Genomic DNA, 20,023 nt, shown 5'->3' with positions numbered 1-20,023 from the left:
AGCATTTTTATACTTCATACAATCCTGTAATTCATTCATTCCTTCTTATTAAATATATACAGTGCACCAGGACCTGTGTTAACCCCTAAAATTACATAGTCCTGCGTTTATGAGGCTTATATTCTAGAGAGGAGGATCAAGATAATTTATGTACATACACATACAAAATCAGATGGGAAAAGTTCTTTGAAGAAAAGTGAAGTTAAGGGAGAGAATAACGGGGAGAAAAGGCAGGTGAAGGGGCTGTTATTGTGCATGAGGAGAGAAGCCCTGTCCATAATGATGGCATTTGTGCAGATTACAATAAAGAGAGGAAGCCAAGCACGTGGACACCTGGGAGAAAAGCTCCAGCAGAAAGAAGAGCTGACACTGATGGAAGATGTGTGGCCTGAGGGGAAGAAGAATCAAAACAGCAAGAGTGCAAGTAAATATGGGGGGAAACTTCATAAGCAATGAAGAGATCAAAGGCCCTTGAGGCCAGATTACAGTCTTGAGAGCAACAGAAGGTCTGGATTCAGGATTTTACTCCCAGTGCTAGGAAGCCACTGGAAACTTCTGATCGAGGTGTGGTGTGATCCGACTTAAAAGGACTGCTCTGATGTCATGCGGAAAACAGACTTTAATGTGTAAGGGGAAGTAGGAGGGCTGCTGCAGGTCTGAGGCCGCAGTTCTCACACCTGAGCTACATCAGTCACCTGGGGGACTTGCTGAAATACGTTGGAGTACACAAAAAGCTGTGCACAAATGCAATCAACTGACACACACAACCTCGATCAACCTACTGAGAATTATGTTGAGTAAAAAAGAACTAATCCCAAAGGGTACCTATTCCATTTGTGTAACTTTCTCGAAATGAGTTATAGAAATAGACAACAAATTGCTCCTTGCCAGGGGCTAGGGGTGGGGCAGGGGTAGGTGAGGATGATCGGCTCTAACAGGGCAACACGAGGGATCCTTGCGGTGATGGAGAAGCTCTGACTGTATCAATGTCAGTACTCTGATTCTCTGCCATAGTGTTGTAATATGCCACCATTAGGGGAAACTAAGTAAAGGGCACAGGGATCTTTATCATTTTTTATACTGCATGCAACTCTAAATTTGCACAAAATAAATTTAATTTAAAATAATGGTTAAAGTCATTAAAATATACACAGAACCCTGGTCAGGTGGCTCAGTTGGTTGGAGCATCGTCTCAATACACTAAGGTGGCAGGTTCAATTCTCAGTCTGGGCACGTACCTAGCTTGTGGGTTCAAGCCCCAGTGGGGGTGCATATGGGAGGCAACCAATTGATGTTTCTAAGACTAGTAAGGATTAAAACAAAAAAAAGTTAAAATGCACAGATTGCTGGGCCTCCCCGTTTTCACACCTGAAACAGGTAATGCTAGTCTGGGATTAGCTGGGAACCAACAGTTTACAAAATAACACCTTGGGGCAAGTATTATTCCTATTTTGTGGAAGAAACTGAAGCATAAAGATTAGACTTTTCCATTAAGGTAGGAACTACATGGTAGAGCCAAGACTCAACCAGGTCCTCTCAGCTCAGTGTTTTTGCCTAAGCAAATCAAGGTCAGGAATGATCTTAATTTTAAGGACTCACTAGCATCCAGCACAGAACAGAGACCAATGCTTGTGGAAACAGACTGCACTGCCCCAAAAACTAAAATTAAACAAAATGTAGGAGCTTAACAATATCCATTTCCCAAATGTAAGAGATACAGATATACACACACATTAAGGTGTGTAGTAGTCTCAGCTATCCTGTGTCTTGAACAAGAGCTTAAACTCTCTTCCTTAACTTCCTGAGGTGTGAGATCAGGGAACTGACTCCTTACAACTTAATTCTGGATTCTTTTCTTTAAAATCAACTAGGTTCTATACGCAGCTACAAGTCAACACCTAAAACAGAATACCAGTCATGTTTACTATCCATGTTAGTAGTCTATAAAAATTGACGCCTGCTATAGCTTCAGTTCCTCAACTTCTAGAAATCCTGAATGAGAAAGGGAAGAAAATATACACCAGAATTCTAACTAAACAAAAAATCACCAACAACCCTAAAATTTAACAGAAAGGTATGGGGGGCAGGGGCAGTGTGTGGAGAGCGAGCCACAATCTTACCCAGTTCTATGAGATTTAAATCTAAGTCCTTTTTTTTAACTAAAAATTTTGTTGTTTTTAGTAAAATCATACATGCAGAGATTTATATTGAAACAATGATATTGCTTACCGAAAATGGTTTTCCAGCAATAGGTCTCAAAAATTCCACTTTAAAATCCGCCTAAGCAATAAGCCTCAGTAACAGTCTCCCACATCTCCATGGCAAGGGTAACAAAGCTTGAGGAAACAGGCTTAAATAGCTAGAGGGTTTTACATCAGAAACAAGGAAGAACTTTCTGGCAATGACAGCTGCAGTCACCTGAAACTGCATTCATGACCATTATCTACTTACACACTGGGTGTTTAAAACACTCAAACCAGTGGGCTCCTCCCAAACCGTGTTGCATCTCCAGGCCTTTGTTCCTACATTAATTCCACTCCCCCAAACTAAATCTATTCTGTTAGAATTATGGAAAAAGTTAAAATTAAGTAGGTTAAGTACAGGTAAAACTTCCAGGAAACCAGGATCCAAAACTGAAACCTAGCTCCCATTAACTGCCTTTTCTTCTATGGGAAAATAGAAAGTGCTACTATTCTGTGCAGCTCTGAGCGGGCTCCGGCCCAGCCAGCTCTGGTTTCCGAGCATCACCAAGGGGAATCTTAGACCCACATTTGACTCACAAATAAATCAGACCTGCGCTCCCCAAAGCCATTCCCATCAGCTTCCAACAGAGCCACAGAACCCTGTCCTTCCTATCAGAACTGAACTCCCATCCAGGGCAGGAAGCAAAGCCCAGTGTTTCACAAACTGAGAGCCGTTTCTACTTTTCCTACTTCAAAACATCCCAAGGAAGTTATAATTCAATGCACAGGGAAAATGGAATTTATGTGTTAAGAAATGAACTTGGGAATTCCCTAACTTATTAAGGTACATCTAGGCACAGATACAGATTCTTTGTTTTGAAAAAGTACTAAAAGGCTAAATTTTTACCTAACAGTCCTACTATGTTCAATTCAAAAAGGACTCAACACACAACACTGTTAAAGACATTTATTTTGATACAGTCTGGCAGTCAGCAGGGGTTCCACTCTGCCACAGATGCACCCGAGAAGAGCCCTGTGCCATTCAACTGTTGGGCGTCTGATCGATGTCCCAGCTCTTAGCCCGGCCAGAGTGCACACCTTCCGTGTTGACTGTCCACTGAGCGCTTCCAAGTCCAGGTGACCAAACAGTGCTTTAGCCCCAAAGTAAGCTAAAATGTTTGTGAAGAGGAGAAATGAATTAAACCCCAAAGTAAACACTTGTTAAACACAGTTTAAGAACTAGAAGTTTTATGCATTCACATCTGTGTTTACTCATCCACCAAATTCAGTTAGGGATCAATCTCACTGAACAAAAACAAAAACAAAAAAATCAAACATAGAGAACTATATTTAAAGAAATACAATTGTGTTAGTTTTGAGGGCGGTTACCTGTCACATGAACAAAAAAGAAAATGTAAATTGAGGTCAATAAAAGATAAGTGATTAATCACTTTCATTAGCATGCAGGACTGATGACCGCGGAAAATGAAGCTGTTATCATCACTGGCTGCAACATCAGTACCACCAAGAACAACATTCACTGAAGGCTTCCTATGGGTCAGACACTGTGCAGAAAGTCCCTGACTCCTAATTGTGATCCCTATTTCAAAGGTGTCAAAACTGAGGCTTTGAAATGGTCACATATTGTAAGCGGCAGACCAGGGTGTGACCCAGGAGCTCTTTGCCATTAGTCCACACGCGCCCCAAGAGCAATCGGCCTCCACTTCTGCCTCAGCCAGTTCTTACTCCGAACGTCCCAGCCACTCTCTAGACCAAACTCCTGAACCATTTGCTGACTAAGCAAGAGGACCCAGGAAATAACAAGAGGTATTTTATTTCTAAATTCTGTTGATTAAAAATGTGACTCCTAGTAATATGGCAATAAATGGCATTATAAAATGACAATTTGAACATTCTGTAAAGTTTATTTTAAAAAGTTATTTTCCCTTTGCCTGAGAATAAAAAAGAATATGCATCTACATCCAATTTTCAAAAATGTATCAATATTTCCCATGAAATAGTTCCCATTAACAGTTCCCAAGTATTTCTGAATATAGTGAGTATATGAAAATAAGTTATTTATCTATTAAGATCTCCTTCTGAATGGTAATGCGCATCCAAAGTAAAGACAAAAGAAAATCTTCCTCAGCTTTATACAAATAATGGGAACGATGATTCTCTTAGTCAACCTTGGTATTGATATATTTTGCCCAAGTCATGTTTTTCCAGGATATTGACCTTACTCATTAAAACACTGCAGTTGAAATAAGGCATTCGTATTAACTGCCACTTGCTGGCCACATAAATGCACCATCCTGGGTGGAAAAGGACAAGGAAACAAATGAGGTCCTAATCCCAAGGAACCCAACAACTAGCAAAGGAAACAGACTAGTAAATCATGAATTGTATTAGTTACCTAAGTATTATACAAGTACATTCATATATGAACAACCAACTTCATACCGGTGAACAATGGATTCTGCACTAATAAGAACCCTAGCGGATGGAACTGTGTGTCTGCCAGGCACGCAGGAGACCACCTGGAAGAGCCCTGCTGTCAGCCGCCCAGCACAAGCAGCGCAGCTACGGACTGCTGTCACTGGCTAACCCTTTCGGGCACTTAGTCAACTGCTTCCTAGACACAAGCGCTGCTGGAGGAAACCAGAAGATGCCCTTACAGTGTGACTGTCGGAAAGAGAGTCGGCACCAGAAAGGGCAGGGGCCCTGAGAAGACCCTGAGGTGAGGAAATGGAAACACGGATGACTGTTCCATCCCGCCTGCACTTAGGGTCAGCTCTCAGTGAGATAAATGAAGCCAAAAGTGCTACAGAAGGTCACATTCTGTCCCCACTTCTGGGTCCTGGGGCACCTGGGACACAAAAAGAAATGCTGTTTTCCAGCATGCAGGTCCAATCTAAAAAACCATACCACGTGAGGCACCACCACAAATTCCAGTCCAAAAGACCACCACGAGGTTTGAGTCACCAGATTAATTAATTCAATACTTGCTGGCAGCCGCTTTAGGTGCTTGCAGGACAAAAGGCAGTGTTAACACAAAACAAGCATAAAGTAAGGCAGAGAATGACAGACAAGAACACTACAGGAACACGAGAACAGAGCGGTTTCAGCTGGGAGAAGGGGAAAATAATTTAGGGGAGAGTTGAAATTTCCATCAAGGGGAGACCGAGGGGAAGGAGCAGTCCAGGCTGAGGGAGCCCCAGCACCAGCCGAGGGCCAGGGAACGCACAGCGCACCCCGGGAGTGGCAGACAGTGTCCTGCAGCCAGAGCACTGCTCTCACGGGAGAAGGGAACGAGGTAAAGGAGACGACACAGAAAAGATTAAAAATTACTCTTATCAGTTCAGTGCTCACATATCACTTGCCAAGTACTGTCAATGCTTTACATACAATATTCTCAATCAATCCTCATGGCAATCATATGAAGTAGATACTAGGCCCAACTTATAAAAGAGGAAACTTCATCTTACAAAGGTTAATAGCCTCTTGGGGAGAGAAACTTCCAGTGCTTGGAAAATGTCCAGTTTGACCAGGCAGTCCCATCTCTGAAGTTTCCTAAGGTCATGTTTCCCTAAGGAAACCACTTGTCTAAGGTCAAAGCTAGTAAATAGCAGATACATTACCTCAAGTCCTATTTAAAAAAGGAAATTGGCAATGCAAAGAGTAAGGCTGGAAAAAAAAGGAACTTAGTGGTGATCTCTGAAAGCAATTTTAAGAAGCCATAGGATAAAGGTTAACCATACACAGTTACAGGGGTAGGGAAGTGAAGAAAGGAAGCAGTGAATGAAGACGTTATTAAAGCCCTTTACTAGGGAAAAGAGAGTAATGCAGGAATGGACATGTTGAAAGCACACACGTTGGTAACTTTGGAGAAAAAAAAAACCCTTTTCCTCTTAGAAAAGAGGCTGGCAAGGCAGGGGGGAAGAGAAAACTGCTATCAGATTGCACTGTGCTCGGTACAGTTAGAGGTAAGATTATCTGCACGGGGTGGGGGGTAGCACCTGACCCAGTGGAAAGAGTGTAATCTTTGAAGACAGACGTATTCCACCACCTACTGACGGTGATCTGCTCCAAAAGACTGAAGTGACAATTAGAAATATTGTAGCCCTGGCTGGCGTAGCTCAGTGGATTGAGTGCAGGCTGGGAACCAAAGTGTCCCAGGTTCGATTCCCAGCCAGGGTACATTCCTGGGTTGCAGGCCATAACCCCCAGCAACCGCACATTGATGTTTCTCTCTCTCTCTCTATCTCCCTCCCTTCCCTCTCTAAAAAATAAATAAATAAATAAAATCTTAAAAAAAAAAAGATATCCATGTCTTTAAAAAAAAAAAAAGAAATATTGTACACAGAGCACCTGAAACAGTGGGTGACACACTGTTGGGTGGCAGCTAGTAATACTGCTATTATTTTCTGCCTATTCTAGAAAAACTGGCTGAGAGCAGGAATTTAAAGAAACTGAAGATGGAGAACAGCCAGTGAAAAGTGCCTGAGGGCCACCCCCAAGAATGTCTGTAACACGGAGGACCAAGCAGAAATCCACAGTGATGGTGCAGGGGCCCTGGCCATGGTAGCACCGCAGGTATGAGTTCCTCCTACGGGGCAACCTGCCTCTTCTAGATTCCGCCTTTGCACAGATGTATGTGCACACACGCATGAGAGTGTCCTGAGAGGTCTACGTACACACATACATGTGTCAGTCGATGAGTATGCATACTCTGCGCACCTGTGTTTGTGTGTGGCTTTCACAAGTGCTCACCAAACACTGGCAAGTTTGTTTCTGAGAGAAATCTGACAGTGCATTTTCAGAGCCATAAGTGTTCATACATTTGACCTACTAATCCCATTAGAATGGATCACAAGGAAATAGATCAAAACTTATAAAATTGATGTCCATAAAAATGTTCATTATATTGCTATGTAGGATATTGAAAAATGGGAAAACTTAAGTAATCAACAACTGAAAAAATATGGGATATCAACTCTAATTTTAGGTGAAGAAAATAAAATCCTCTTATTAGAATGATATAAAAAGCTGTATTTATCTGAATAAAGACAGAATTCAAAACAGTTTACTTTTTAAAGGGGTAGGATAATAAATTAGTTCTTTTTTTAAAAACACATGCTTCACTACATTATAACATGGTACAGCCAGTAAAAGTCAGGAAGGGGAGAGAAAGTACTTACCTGCTAACATAAGCTAAACTGGTCTGCAAATTGCTGCAGTTTTCCAACAGCCCCAAACTACACCAACTGGCAGAGCTCCTTTACAATGCCACCACGGCTGCTCTCGTGCTCGCCAGTACTGCCATACGAGCATTTGCCCTGAAATGTTTATTCGTAAGAACAGTACCTCAAGACAGTTGGTTCAGGCATTCCAGGATCTGCACCCCTCTTAAATCCTGGGAGAGAGGGAAAGGGAGGAGAGAGAGAATAATACTAATTAAAACCCCAACAGACAAAAATTACAATCATGACTTTATTTTTCAATAACCTAGGGTGGCTAGAACGATATCCTAATCTACCAGCTTCATCTAGATCCACCTGTGCTACAGAACAGTTTCCCATCTTCACTCGAGTGTGAGGTTACATCCAGGACTAGTCAGTAGGGAAGACAAACCACCTTCTTCCCACTATACATACACACAATCAGGGCAGCAGCCCGTGGCAGGCACTACCTTTCATTACGGGTCATGGTTCAGGAAACAGATATCACAACTGCCAAATTACACTGTATGAAGGACTACAAAAAGCAAAAAGATTTTTTTAAAGAAATAAACTTAAAAAATTATTGAGAATATCTTATCTTATCCCGCACGAACCTCTTTTTATAAACCAATCAAAGACTGGTGATAGAAAAAAGGGAAAAAAATGCAAGTTATTGTTCAACAACCTAATTAAGTCAGCACTCTTATTACAAGTACAATTAAATAAACATTTTACCATTTAAAATGTATTTATTAATTGGACAGCATATGTTAATGTGCTGAAATAATTGACTAAAATGACAGCTGTCAGCAAGAACTGTGAAGGGTATAAAATGTTACCCCATTTCTGAGATAACGAACTGGCTTGCCGGTTTCACAGCTGCTGACAGGAGACACACAACAGATACCAAGTCAGGAACAAAGAACAATGTGTGACTCCCAGCTACACCTGTAGTGAGAGGACAATCACTTAGGAGACAGCCCTGCAGTCAGGGAACCAGAACCTTTTAAAATGGGCCATGTCTCCCCTTTGTTCTGGAGGGAGGTACTATTTTCCAAGGCTGCTCAAGCTACAAACATACTTAAACAGATAATATGGAACAAAGGGTGGTCAGGGCCTCTGTTCACCAGATCTGTAGAAATTCAAGACACTATGGAAAATTGTCTTCCAAAAGGTGACTCATTAAAATCCTTCTGTTGGTAAGTGTCTAAAACAGATTCCTTATTATATCACTGTCTATCCTGTTTTATAGCACTATAATCCCCCTGAAGCCCTAAAAAGGTCTGTTTTAACCTAAATTACACAAGAAATTCAATCTGTGGTTGCAGGTTTTTGTAGAGGTGAGGTGGATGGAAAAAACAACCTCGGAACGAGGTTAGGCATAAATGTATACCTAGTGTAAGAAAACAGACAATGATTAACAAGGAAGAAGTACTGAAAAGACAGCCTTAACATCAATCTCAACCTGAGCTGGATGCTAGGGCAAAAACCACGATGGTAATCCTAGGAGAGAGAATGTAGCCAGTGTGCCCACAAAGGAAAACAAAGTCTAGGATGGAAAAGAAAAGCATCATCTCAGACCAAAGCCCTTGATATAGGGATTGTAGCAACCAGCTACAGCTTTCTGGAAAGTAGAACTCTCAAAAAGAGAAGGAGGGAAAGGTAGATGAAAAGACATCTACAGCAGCACAGAAATCACAGGGACACAGAGAGCAAGAGAGACTAAAACCCCCCCCACACACACACAATGGAAGAAGGAAATAATGCAACAAAGGGAGAGAACCAAAGCCCCCCTCCCTTTCTTAGCTAAAAGCAGAGCTGGTTCCAGTGTTTCACTAGCAGGACTGGGCTCTTTCTACCATCTGAAAGTTGGAGAGGGAGAGTCTGGGAGGAGAGGGAGAACAGCACAGCCAGTAACAATGGGCTGTCAACTATTTATTCTAATTCTTGATGCTTCTACAGAGTCACTAAAATCTGGAAAAGTCATGCTTTAAAAGTATTCAAAATAAGAGAGGAAAAAGATCTATTTAAGTCCTGAATACTTAAGTATCCCCATATTATCAGCTGGCTTGCAATTCACAGGGAAGTGGGAGCCACAGCTGCCTAAACAACGTCCAGCATAATCAAAGGCTCAGTCAAGATGAAGCATGCACTTTCTCTCAGGCAATGCATGATGCCTGAAACAAATGGAAAGGAGCCCCTTGTTAAAATCGTGGGGTTTTAAAGTGTGAGTTTCAGAAAATGTCAAACTTGATGCTCAAACTGACAGCGCTGGGGCTCTTTCCTGTCCACCACGCTGCCTGAGTTGGGCAATAAGATTAAAATAAAAAAACTAAGCCCTGGCTGGCATAGCTCAGTGGATTGAGCCCGGGCTGCAAACCAAAGTGTCGCAGGTTCGATTCCTAGTCACGGTACATGCCTGTGTTGCAGGCCATGACCCCCAGCAACTGCACATTGATGTTTTTCTTTTTCTCTCTCCCTTCCCTCTCTAAAAATAAATAAAATCTTTAAAAAAAAATAAAAAAACTACCCAAGGCTGGAAATAGGATCAAATCCCAATGTGCAGCCCTAGGGGAAAATAACTGACTGAGCGCTCACAAATCTCTGCAGTACAGCACCAAGCCGAAGAGTTGGGGCCTTGTCCCATCGCTCGGGTTCATGGCTACCCCAACTTAACAGCTGCGCGGCCTTCCGGCAAGGACAAAAACCTCTCTGTGACTTTGTTTCCCCACCTGTGGAATGGGTTCTATAGTAAACATCATCCCCGCCCTACTTCACACAGTTTAGAGGCATCCAACAACTCCTGTCAAAATAAGGCTTTAAGGCAGTGATCTGTCCCCGACGTCTACAGGCCTCTTTCTAGCTAGGTCCACGTGGGCAGGTGAGCGCAAACGCCCTGAAAATCCACCTACTGCCAAAGGTTGATATGTGTCGCTTTACCACGCGTCGGGCAGTCTAACTCTCCAAACAGTCCTCAACAGTGTGTCACCTCCATTTCACAGATGGAAAAACAGGACGGGAGGGATTACGTGACTTGCATGAGACAGTAAAAAGTACTAAAAGGTAGAATAGGAACTCGAACTAAAGTTAGACCGACCCCACTAGGCCAGAGAGACTCAAAAGACCCGCACAGCCTGGTCACGCTTCTCTCTCCAGTGCTGAAAGCCAAAAATGGAGTCCCAGCCCCCGCATCCCCGTCCCTCCCATCTCCTCACAGGTTCTTCTCCCACTGACCCAGGTAAATCACGAGAGGGATAAAGCCCCAGCGGATGGCAAACTGGCCGCCCTTGAAGAGCTGCTGCAGCCTCTGCTTGGCTTCTTTGCTCAGCTTCACCATGGTGACGGCCCAGGCGGCGCTGCAAGGACCCGCACGAGCGGCGGCAGAGTCTATCCAAAAAAGGAAAGGAGGTGCGCAGGCGCCCCACGCAGCTTTTACGGCAAGAGTCGTGACGTCGCCAGCAGAGGTCGTAATTCACCGCCCGTACGGTCTATTGAAGGCGCATGCGTAGTGTACTCTCCTCTCTGGAGGCCAAAGTTAATCTTAACGTTTAGGAATCGCTGGTTGTAGGAGTCGTGAGACACTGTTCCTTCGGTCCTGAGTGCTCGCTCTCTTTTCACAGTCTTACCTATGTTTAAGATATTTTTTTAAAGATTTTGTTTATTTATTTTCAGAGAAGGGAGAGAGGGAGAGAAACACCAGTCCGTTGCCTCTCACGCACCCCTAACCAGGTTCCTGGCCCGCAACCCAGATTTGTGTCCTGACTGGGAATCAAACCAGCGACCTTTCGGTTCACAGGTCAGCGCTCAATCCACTAGCCACACCAGCCAGGGCTCTTACCCAATTTTTAAAATACTCGCCATTTTAATTCCTTGCCTTATTATGTAGAAAGAACATTAAATTAAAAAGAACTGGGTTTTAGAATAAAAGATTAAAGATCTACATGCTCCTTGAAGGCACCATATTATATTCTCTCTTTTGCTGTCACTAGTATCAGAAACACCTTCCCACTCCCCTTTTTAAGGTCCAGTCAAGTTATCTCCTCCAAGATGAAATCCCTCCTGTCCTGCCCCTGCCCCTGTGCGGGGCAAGAGGAGCACTTCTTCGTGGTGCCCCCACACTCCGGTTGACGTCAATATTTATCCATGCGACTTTCTCCCTGGATAGACTACAGGCATTAATCTTATATCCCCGATGACTGTGTATATAACACTTGTGGATTGGTGAACAAATTTCTACAGGAACTAACAACCTCGGTTAATCGTGTTATTTAATGAGACACAGAACACCTATCTTAAATGCTGACTTGTAAATTTACAATTAGAGACATCTTTGGCAGAATAACTGACATTTCTTCCCGGTGGGCAAGAATACTCAGACAATGACTAGAAATGGTAGCTGAAACTGCCTGGGCCCTCCTGCATGCACCATGCAAAGTGCTCATATGCCTTAACCCACTGAATCCTCACAACTCTCTGAAGTAGGAACTGTTTGTCATCATCCTTATATTATCTATAAGGAAACTGAGTCACAAGGAAGTGGAGCATCTGTCAGAAGTCATATAGCTGGTAAGTGCTACAAGGTGGATCTAAATCCAGACACTCTTACCCCAGAACTTGAATGTTAACTGCAACACTGGCCAGCCTTGTAGGAGTGAAGTAAGCAAGGACTAGAAGAGAGCCATTGTGTATGCTCAAAGAATAATTTAATCAAGCTGTGATAGATAAAAGAAGTATTTCCATTGTCCTGGAGCAACATGTACAATTAGACTAAAAGGTGCCCCAGGGACCTACAGGTTTGCTGACTGGCTGAACCAGTCAGATCCTCTCTAAGTGAGATTTGAACTCAAGGCACAAAGAAGTAACAATGTGACTGAAGCTGGTAAGACAGAGGCTATGAGACAAGAAGCAGTAGAAGGCATATATAGGTGAAACAGAAGTAGAGAATATTGAGTTACAATGATATCAAAGCCATCAGATGGAGAATAACACGCTTTCTCATGAGAGAACCAAGTAATTCCACCTAAAGTTTACTATGAGCTGAACAACATTCCCTTCCCCAGCTTTGTTCCAAAGTCAGTAAGCATTGCTCCAGCATGGTTCCTGTTCTGTGATCTAGAGATAATTGAAACTAATCTTTTATGTTATAATTGCTCGGTCTCAGCTAATTACAAAATAACAGAAGAGAGGTGAACGTATAGGTGAGGAACTCAGGGGGAAATCAACAGTCAGTGTTTCGTCAGCACCATCCAAAGAAAAGATGGACTCTTTTCTTAGGGAAAAAAAAAAAAAAACAATTACCCCTGGAGAGGATGAAGTGACTGAGCTCCTTTAGGTTGCAAGGAGGAAAGAAACCTGTGGAAATATGGGTGGTGGACATTTCTGACAGCACAACCAGGCTTCATGGAAGAACAGGAAACATCCCTTCAAATATCTGTGTCCACATCCATAAAATGGGAAGGGAGGAAACTACTCGTTAGGGACAGAATCATTTCTCCCACCCCCCAAAAAATGTATATGTTGAAGCCTCAACCCCCACTGGAGGGGTTTGGAGATCTGGCCTTCAAGGAAGTAATTAAGGTTAAATGAGGCAACTAAGGTCCCATAAAGGCAGGACCCTAACCTAACAGGAGTGGTGTCCTTATAAAAAGAGAAAGAGGCACCAGCGCTCTCTCTCTCCACGTGCACACACAGAGGAAAGGCCACGCAAGGATGCATGAGAGGGAGGCCCTGGGCAAGCCAGGAAGTGAGGGCTCAGCTGTGTGCACCTCCGTCTGGGACTTGGAGCCTCCGGAACTGTGAGAAAATAAATTTCTGGTGTTCAAGCCACCCAGTCTGTGGCGTTCTGTTATGACACCCTGGCACACTGAGGGGCCCCGTACCTGGTACTTTTCTTAATACATTTACATGATCTGATTCAATCCACTGACTACCAATCCACTCACTACCTAACGAGGTTGTGTGTGAGAAAAATTGAATCAGATCATGTAAATGTATTAAGAAAAGTACCAGGTACTGGGCCCCTCAGTGTGCCAGGCACTTCACGGACATCATTTGTAGTCCTCCAAACTCATGCCCTTTGTACCACCTCACACTGCCTGGCACGTAGCTGGTTTGTTGAATTGTGAATCTGAATATTGTATTTATTAATGCACATTTAAAGGCCATAAAAGCCATTTATGCATTTATTCCTTCTGGAGGACTGAATACTGACACTGTCTCTGCGCTATGGATCAAACGTGGAAAAACATAGGGGAAGGAGGTACAATCTTCCACATAAAGGTCTTATGATCTAGTTAAAGAGAGTGAGACAAGTGTATTAATAAGTTACTTGTCCATGTGACTAATCTTTGGAAAAACAACAATGAAGTCAAAATCGGGCACAGCAACCCAGGGGCAGAAGCTCTGCATTTGAACTCTGGCTCTACCGCTTAGCTGCAGGATTATGGTCAAGTAGTTTGGCCTCTCTGAGTCTCTTTTCTCATCTGCAAAGGAAGATAAGCAAGTAATGCCCATCTCAATCAGTTCTTGTAAAGACAAAAAGGTAATATGCCTGAGATAGATAGTGCCTAGCTAAGACTTAGGCAAAGGTAAAAGCTGTTACTGTTATTGTTGATGGTTCATTGTTTACTTCTTCATTCTTACTGGCTTGAGTTTGAAGGTCAACCTTTTTCAGAAGGTTTTTGTTTTTTTTTTTAAATTCTAAGCCCTCCAGGAAATGGCTGCATCTGCTGCATACCCAGCCATAACCCGGGTGAAGGGCAGACTGATGTAGTGTGTGATCGTGTGTAGGCTCCTTGAAGAATGTATTTACACTGAATGTCTCTGTTAAATCTTAAGGCAATGCTATGCTGGCTCAGAAGTCAAGTGGATCTGAGATCAAACCTGCCAAGATTTAAATCCAACTCTTCCATTTACTCAAAATGAGAACCTCAAGAACCATTTGATAACATAGCAGAAAAGCTAATTAATTCACCATGGTTACCAGAAAAATAGAGCCTCGTCTCCAAAACGCAGCCAAAATGAAAAAGAAGGAAAAAGTGTTAGCATGCATCTTGTTTTCCAAAATGTTATATTTAAAAATATATTGCTGTTCAAACACCATGTGCTCCTGGAATTTCGACTCTTACTTTGTCCTCTGTTTTTTCTGCTAGGGTGGTTTTGGGTACATACACGGTTTCTCATAGTCATGATACAGCCCTGGATGGTTAAGCACATCAGGCAAGCGATGCATGGAATAAAATTTCCACAAAGAAGAGATTAGTCAAAAAAGCACCCCTGTGACATAAACCAAGTGTAAGGCTCTGCCAGGAAAAGGGACTTTTGGAAGACTGTCATCCTTAGCCACTGCACACAGGATTTGGTAATCTGACTTGGGGACAGAGTACATATAACCTTGATAAGAAAGAGGGTGTGAGGTGAGGGCCAGATATGTAGGCCAGATAATATATTATTGCAGGAATTTGGAAAAGAGAAGTCACAGAGGGCCAGACTGCTCGGGAAAACTTTGCAGACATGAGCCTGAGCACTAGCTCAGGCTGATGCAGTGTGATGCAGTCTCTGATGGCTGAAGAAGAGCGGGAGAAGGATGAAGCCATGCCAGGAAATACACAACTACGAGTAGAGTCGGTGAAGTGCTTTAGGTGGAACAGAAAGCTCCAGGCAGGAAATAATGAGTTGCAGTTATAAAAAGAACATAAATGTCAAGAAATTTGGATTTTAGCCTGACAGTAGCTGGAAAGCCGCTTGAATATTTTAGAAGGGGGGAAAGTTGCAAGGTGAAAGGCATTCAATTTTAGGGTTTCACTTGTTTCAATTTTCTTTATTTTGTTGAAGAAATCAGTTCATGTAGTCTGAGTTTAAAAGGTACAGAGGCATGTATTGTGAAAGGTCTCCCTCCCACTTCTGTCCCCGGCCACCCGTTTTTGTCCCTGCAGGCAAACCACTGTCGCCAGCCTCCTCCGTGCCCTTCCGGGGGAGTCTGTGTATGCGGAAGCGAAGACACACATTCCTCCCCCTCCCCATTTTTTTTTTGTTTTTGTAAATGGGATGCATGCACACATATTTGTGTTTGTCACTTAAAAATATAACGTAGAAATTATTTTGCATGAATGCACTTAAAAATTTCTCATTCCCATTTTTAAAAAATAGATGAGTTGGACACAGTTTAAAAGGACACAGTTTAAATTCTCACTGCCTCCTTGGCAACTTGCCACCCAGTTCCTGTCCCTGCAGGTGACAACTCGGTGTGGTTATTCTCTTCAGCACCTTCCAGATACGGCCGAGGTGCATGCCAGCAGATAACACACCCTCACACACCCTTCCCTCTCTTTTCAAACAGACAAGTGTAAGGCATACTATACTCTCGCTGTCTCGCCCTTTTATATGAAAACATTTCTCAGAAACCTGAATAAAGTCTTTATCTGAGTCAATAGTATGGTACCATTGTCAATTTTCTGGTTTTGACAATGTATAGTGGTTATGTATAATCTTATCTTTGGGGAAAGAGAGAAATTCCTGGGACATGGGACCGCTCTATACAATTTTTAGAACTCCTTTTAAATCTCAAAGTATGTCAAAATGAAAATCATTAAGAATATTTCTTATAGAGCATGATTATTCAACATCCGTTCCCTTTCATAGGTTCATAGCAGTACTTTTTTATAAATAATTTATTTAGCTTGTCCCCTAGAGAGACAAAATATCTCAGATTTTCTTAAAATTACTAAAAAACAACAACAGCGTCTGTCTGTGTGTGCTCCATCTCTGGCTCCACGACGAAGAGGGGTTTAGACGCCTGCAGGTGCAGCCACGATGAGGGTTCCAGCAGGACATCAGTGCCGGACTCAGGCTGACGTCTCGTCCTGGGCGGCGGCTCCCTGGCTGTTTGACACAGCGTGCCACTTGGCACGCCTATCTCAGCTCTCTCCTCCGCAACACCGGGATTGCACGCCCTGGTTACCTTTCCGTTATCTTGAGGGTCGGATGAGAAGACAGGCGGAACACTACTTATTTAAGTCGAATACACCCTGCACACAAAAGATGAGCAGATACCGTCACCTTGCGCCTGTATCACCACCGTCTACCTGCAATCGGAAGCAGGAGGAGTTTTCTCACGGGGGAAGTGAGTCTCAGTTCAAGGAGTGCCAAAGAGAGCTGCATCCTCACCCGTATTATTCTTTATTTAAAATCAAATGACTTTCTGAATCCCTCTGTTTTCTAGCCTAGTCACTAATGACTGTCAGAAGGTATACTACACGGTAATAATAATAAATAAAACATTTGCATTTAATAGCCACTCTGTCTCACTTGAACAACCCACCTAAGAGACTGACCCCTTGGTAAGAGCACATTTTGCAGTGAAATCACCCTGTTGGATACATTGAGCAGCAATTTTAGTTAAAACCAGACATTCCAAAGGGGTCTTACTCAGGGGCGATATTCAAAATATTGGCTTCCACCCATCAGAATGGCACCAAAGGCCACACCTGCGCTGGTGCATCTGGGCTGCAGAGCACAGTGCAGGCTGGTTTGTAGGTGCCCAGGGCTGATTCTCAAGGCCTGCCTAAACCCAGAGCAAGGGTGACCTCGGGCGACCAGGTCCCCGGTTTCAGCAGCCAACCCCAGAGAAGACCCCGGGCTGGCAACAGTCACCTCTCAGGGGTCACTGTCCAGGGGCAGCCCCCACTGCAGCAAAGGCCAGTGGGAAGCAGATTAGTGTCCACCTATCTCCCCGCCCACCCTTGTGCCATAGGCACCTCCCACACACCTTCCCAGGTGCCATGGAGAGGAGAGTGAAGGGGAGCGAAAACCAGAAAGACTGGGTTGCATTCTCTAGACTGAATGTTTACCTCTAGAGCCTGTTGACATGATTGGATCTGCATAAATTTACTTGACTAACATGTAAAGACCCCTAAGCTCTTTGCACGTGTCTAGCAGGACGTAGGCTCTAAAGGGAGTGTGGAGCAGCAATGGGAAAAATAGAACAATTGTGCTCTCAGTACAGCATCTGTGATGCCACTGCCAAGGACACGGGATGGCAGCAAGAGAAGCTAAAGAGGTCCCGTTACTTTCCCCTCAAGGTGGACACATAGTGTGGTCACACAGGTGTTTGGCCACATCAAGGGTTAGTTAGGGCTGAAGCACACATGCTGTGTGCATCTCTGGAGAGAACAAAAGGATTCTTTATTCTTTTTATTATCATTTTTCTTAAGCTTAAAGCATGATTTAGGAGAAGCCATGCGTGGCAATGCTGCATTCAATTACTCAGCACAAATTTGGCTGGGCCTGGCAGCTACTTCCAGGCACCCAAACGGGGGTCATAAATATGCATCAATCAGAAGGGATAATGCAATCAAGCACCTTCACAAATCTATGAAAGGCACTTCATCATTTCTATGAGAGACACTTCAGAGCAACTGCCTGCATGAGGTTCAGGTGGTCCCAATCCCCACAGAAACTTAAACCTGGCAGTGTTGATCTGAACAATCACATAAGTATATGACCAAACAAAGGCCATCTGTAATTATTCTCTGCCCCACACGCCCGCTCTGAGCCAGCCATGGAGAGGCTTTCCACAACCACTCAGGCATTCTGTCCATGCTGTTCTCATACCTGAAACTTCATCCATATGAAAGCAGAAATATGGAACATGGTGCTGGGGTTACATTGAAAAGGAATTGAAAAGTAGGGAAATTGATGTGTGTGTGTGTGTGTGTGTGTGTGTGTGTGTGCAAAAAGAAGAAGCTCACCTTGTTGCCTACCTAGACAATTCTCATTATTCTGCCACGTCTGATCTACATACCACTTTTGTTCAAGGTGGTAATGTGCCCAACTTCTTTTTAATGCCTTTCCCTGTATCATTTGCAGTTAGAGGAAGGCATGTGACAAGTTTTGGCCAGTGAGATATAAGTGAAAATTATCAAGTGGGACTTCTGGAAAAGCACTTTTTAAGAGTTACCCCACTTGGCATTTGCTGTGCTCTTCACCCTTCCCAGTCTGCTTGCTTGGAATGCAGATGAGATGCTGGATGTGCAGCAGCCATCCTGTGACCACGAGGACTCAATCAGAAGGACTAAAGCCATATTTTAAGGATGGCTGAACAGAAACATGGAAAGAAACTGGAGCCCTTTGCACCATTTACTACATGGTTATGTGAGGAAAATAAACCCACCACTTAGTTAAGCCCTAATTTATTTATTCAGTATGTGCAGTCAAGTATTGATTGCTTCCGAGAATTACACAGGTGCGGCTGTCTAAGCTGGGGGTCAATGTGGTCGGAGCTCACTTTTTGACAGCATTTTCTTCCTTTTAAGCACCTGCAGTTTTCTGAGGAATTCGGAGCGATGTTAGCACAGGGGAGTTTGCCCAGTTCAATCAGGAGCACCTAGCAACCACCTAGTGAGAGTTGAAGACCAGCCGGACCCAGTGCTGGGGACTGTGGACACAGGTCTCTGCACTGGTGTTCTATTCAGGGGAGAGGAACAAGCAAACGAGAAAAACAGGTTGGAGGTCATGAAGGAAAAAGCAGAATAAAGGGGAGAGGCGTGCTGGGCGAGAGGGCGGGGGCGGCCCTGGCACTTTGTAGGGGCGGGGGAGGTCAGGCAAGGCCTCACTTCTGGGGTGGCGTGTTAGTCAGCTAGGACTGCCTCGGGCGTGTGAAAACCACAGACTGGGTCACGTACACAACAGAAATGTATTTCCTCACTGTTCTGGAGTGTCCAAGTCCAAGGCCAGGTTGTTGGCAGGGGTGGTTTCCAATAAGGCTTCTCTTCCTGGCATGTAGACGGTGCCTTCCCGCTGTGTTCTCACATGGCCTGGCCCCTGCTCTGATGGAGAGGGAGGTGCGGGGCGGGTGTAGAGAAAGAAACCAAGAAACCGCTGGTGAGATTTCCTCTTACAGGACACCAGTCCTGTCAGATTAGGGGCCCATCCTTAAGACCCCATTTAGCCTTCATTTCCTCCCCAAAGGCCCTATCTCCACACGCAGTCACACTGGGGGCTGGGTTTGAACATACGAACTTTAGGAAACACAGTTTAGGCACAACACGTGGCTTATGAACAGAGAGCTGCAGGAAGAGAGAGCACGAGCCAAAATGAAACGTGGGGAGGAGCGTTGCAGGCAGAGGGGCAGCAAGTGCTGAGACCGGGAGGCAGGACTGTGCCCCACACGTTGGAGGGGCCCTGAGGAGCCACTGCAGCTGGAGCAAACGAGCCAATCAGAAGGTGTCGGGGGTGGGGCGGAGACCACGTGGGGGCCTTGTGTGGCTCCCTAAGCCACTGAAAGGACGTCGCCTTTCCATTGAGAAAAAGGAGAGGAGACTCCAGTTCTGAACAGAGGAGCAGCCTAATCTCACCTGTGTTTTAAAGAGCTCACTCTGACTGTTGTCTGGAGAACGGACTTTAAGTGAAAAGGTGGAAGCAAAATATCAGTTAGAAGTCTGTTAGGATAGTCAGAAGAGAAATAAGGGAGCCTTGGACTAGGGTAGTCGGGGAGAGGTCAGATCTGGGATTCAGCCAGCCGCAGAGTTGAGGGGGTTTGCTGTGGGTCGATGGGTGTAAGGTGCAGGAGAAGGAGAGGAGTCTGGGATCCTCCGCGGTTTTTGCCATGGGCACTTGAAG

General features: G+C 44.1%; 1 protein-coding gene across 1 annotated transcript; it reads right to left on the bottom strand.

Annotated features, from left to right (window-relative positions):
* Positions 1-3,135: 3,135 nt before the first annotated feature.
* On the bottom strand, positions 3,136-10,811 carry TOMM7 (translocase of outer mitochondrial membrane 7). The gene is made up of 3 exons (XM_045828147.1): positions 10,640-10,811; positions 7,551-7,599; positions 3,136-3,352 (listed from the first exon to the last, which is right to left on the bottom strand). The coding sequence occupies exons 1-3, from the start codon at positions 10,740-10,742 to the stop codon at positions 3,337-3,339; spliced, it is 168 nt and encodes a 55-aa protein (XP_045684103.1). The 5' UTR covers positions 10,743-10,811; the 3' UTR covers positions 3,136-3,336.
* Between the last annotated feature and the right edge of the window lie 9,212 nt (positions 10,812-20,023).

The sequence above is a fragment of the Phyllostomus hastatus genome, unplaced genomic scaffold (assembly GCF_019186645.2).
Source record: "Phyllostomus hastatus isolate PE091 unplaced genomic scaffold, TTU_PhHast_1.1 phas_scaffold_78, whole genome shotgun sequence".
Lineage (NCBI taxonomy): Eukaryota > Metazoa > Chordata > Mammalia > Chiroptera > Phyllostomidae > Phyllostomus > Phyllostomus hastatus.
This window is presented reverse-complemented; position numbering and strand designations above follow the sequence as displayed.

What these genes read in the sequence shown, in the direction of transcription:
- TOMM7 (XM_045828147.1), bottom strand. Translation starts at nt 10,742, where the DNA reads ATGGTGAAGCTGAGCAAAGAAGCCAAGCAGAGGCTGCAGCAGCTCTTC. An exon ending in CCCTCTCGTGATTTACCTGG is followed by an intron (nt 7,600 to 10,639) that starts GTCAGTGGGAGA and finishes CCTCTCTCCCAG; the next exon opens with GATTTAAGAGGGGTGCAGAT.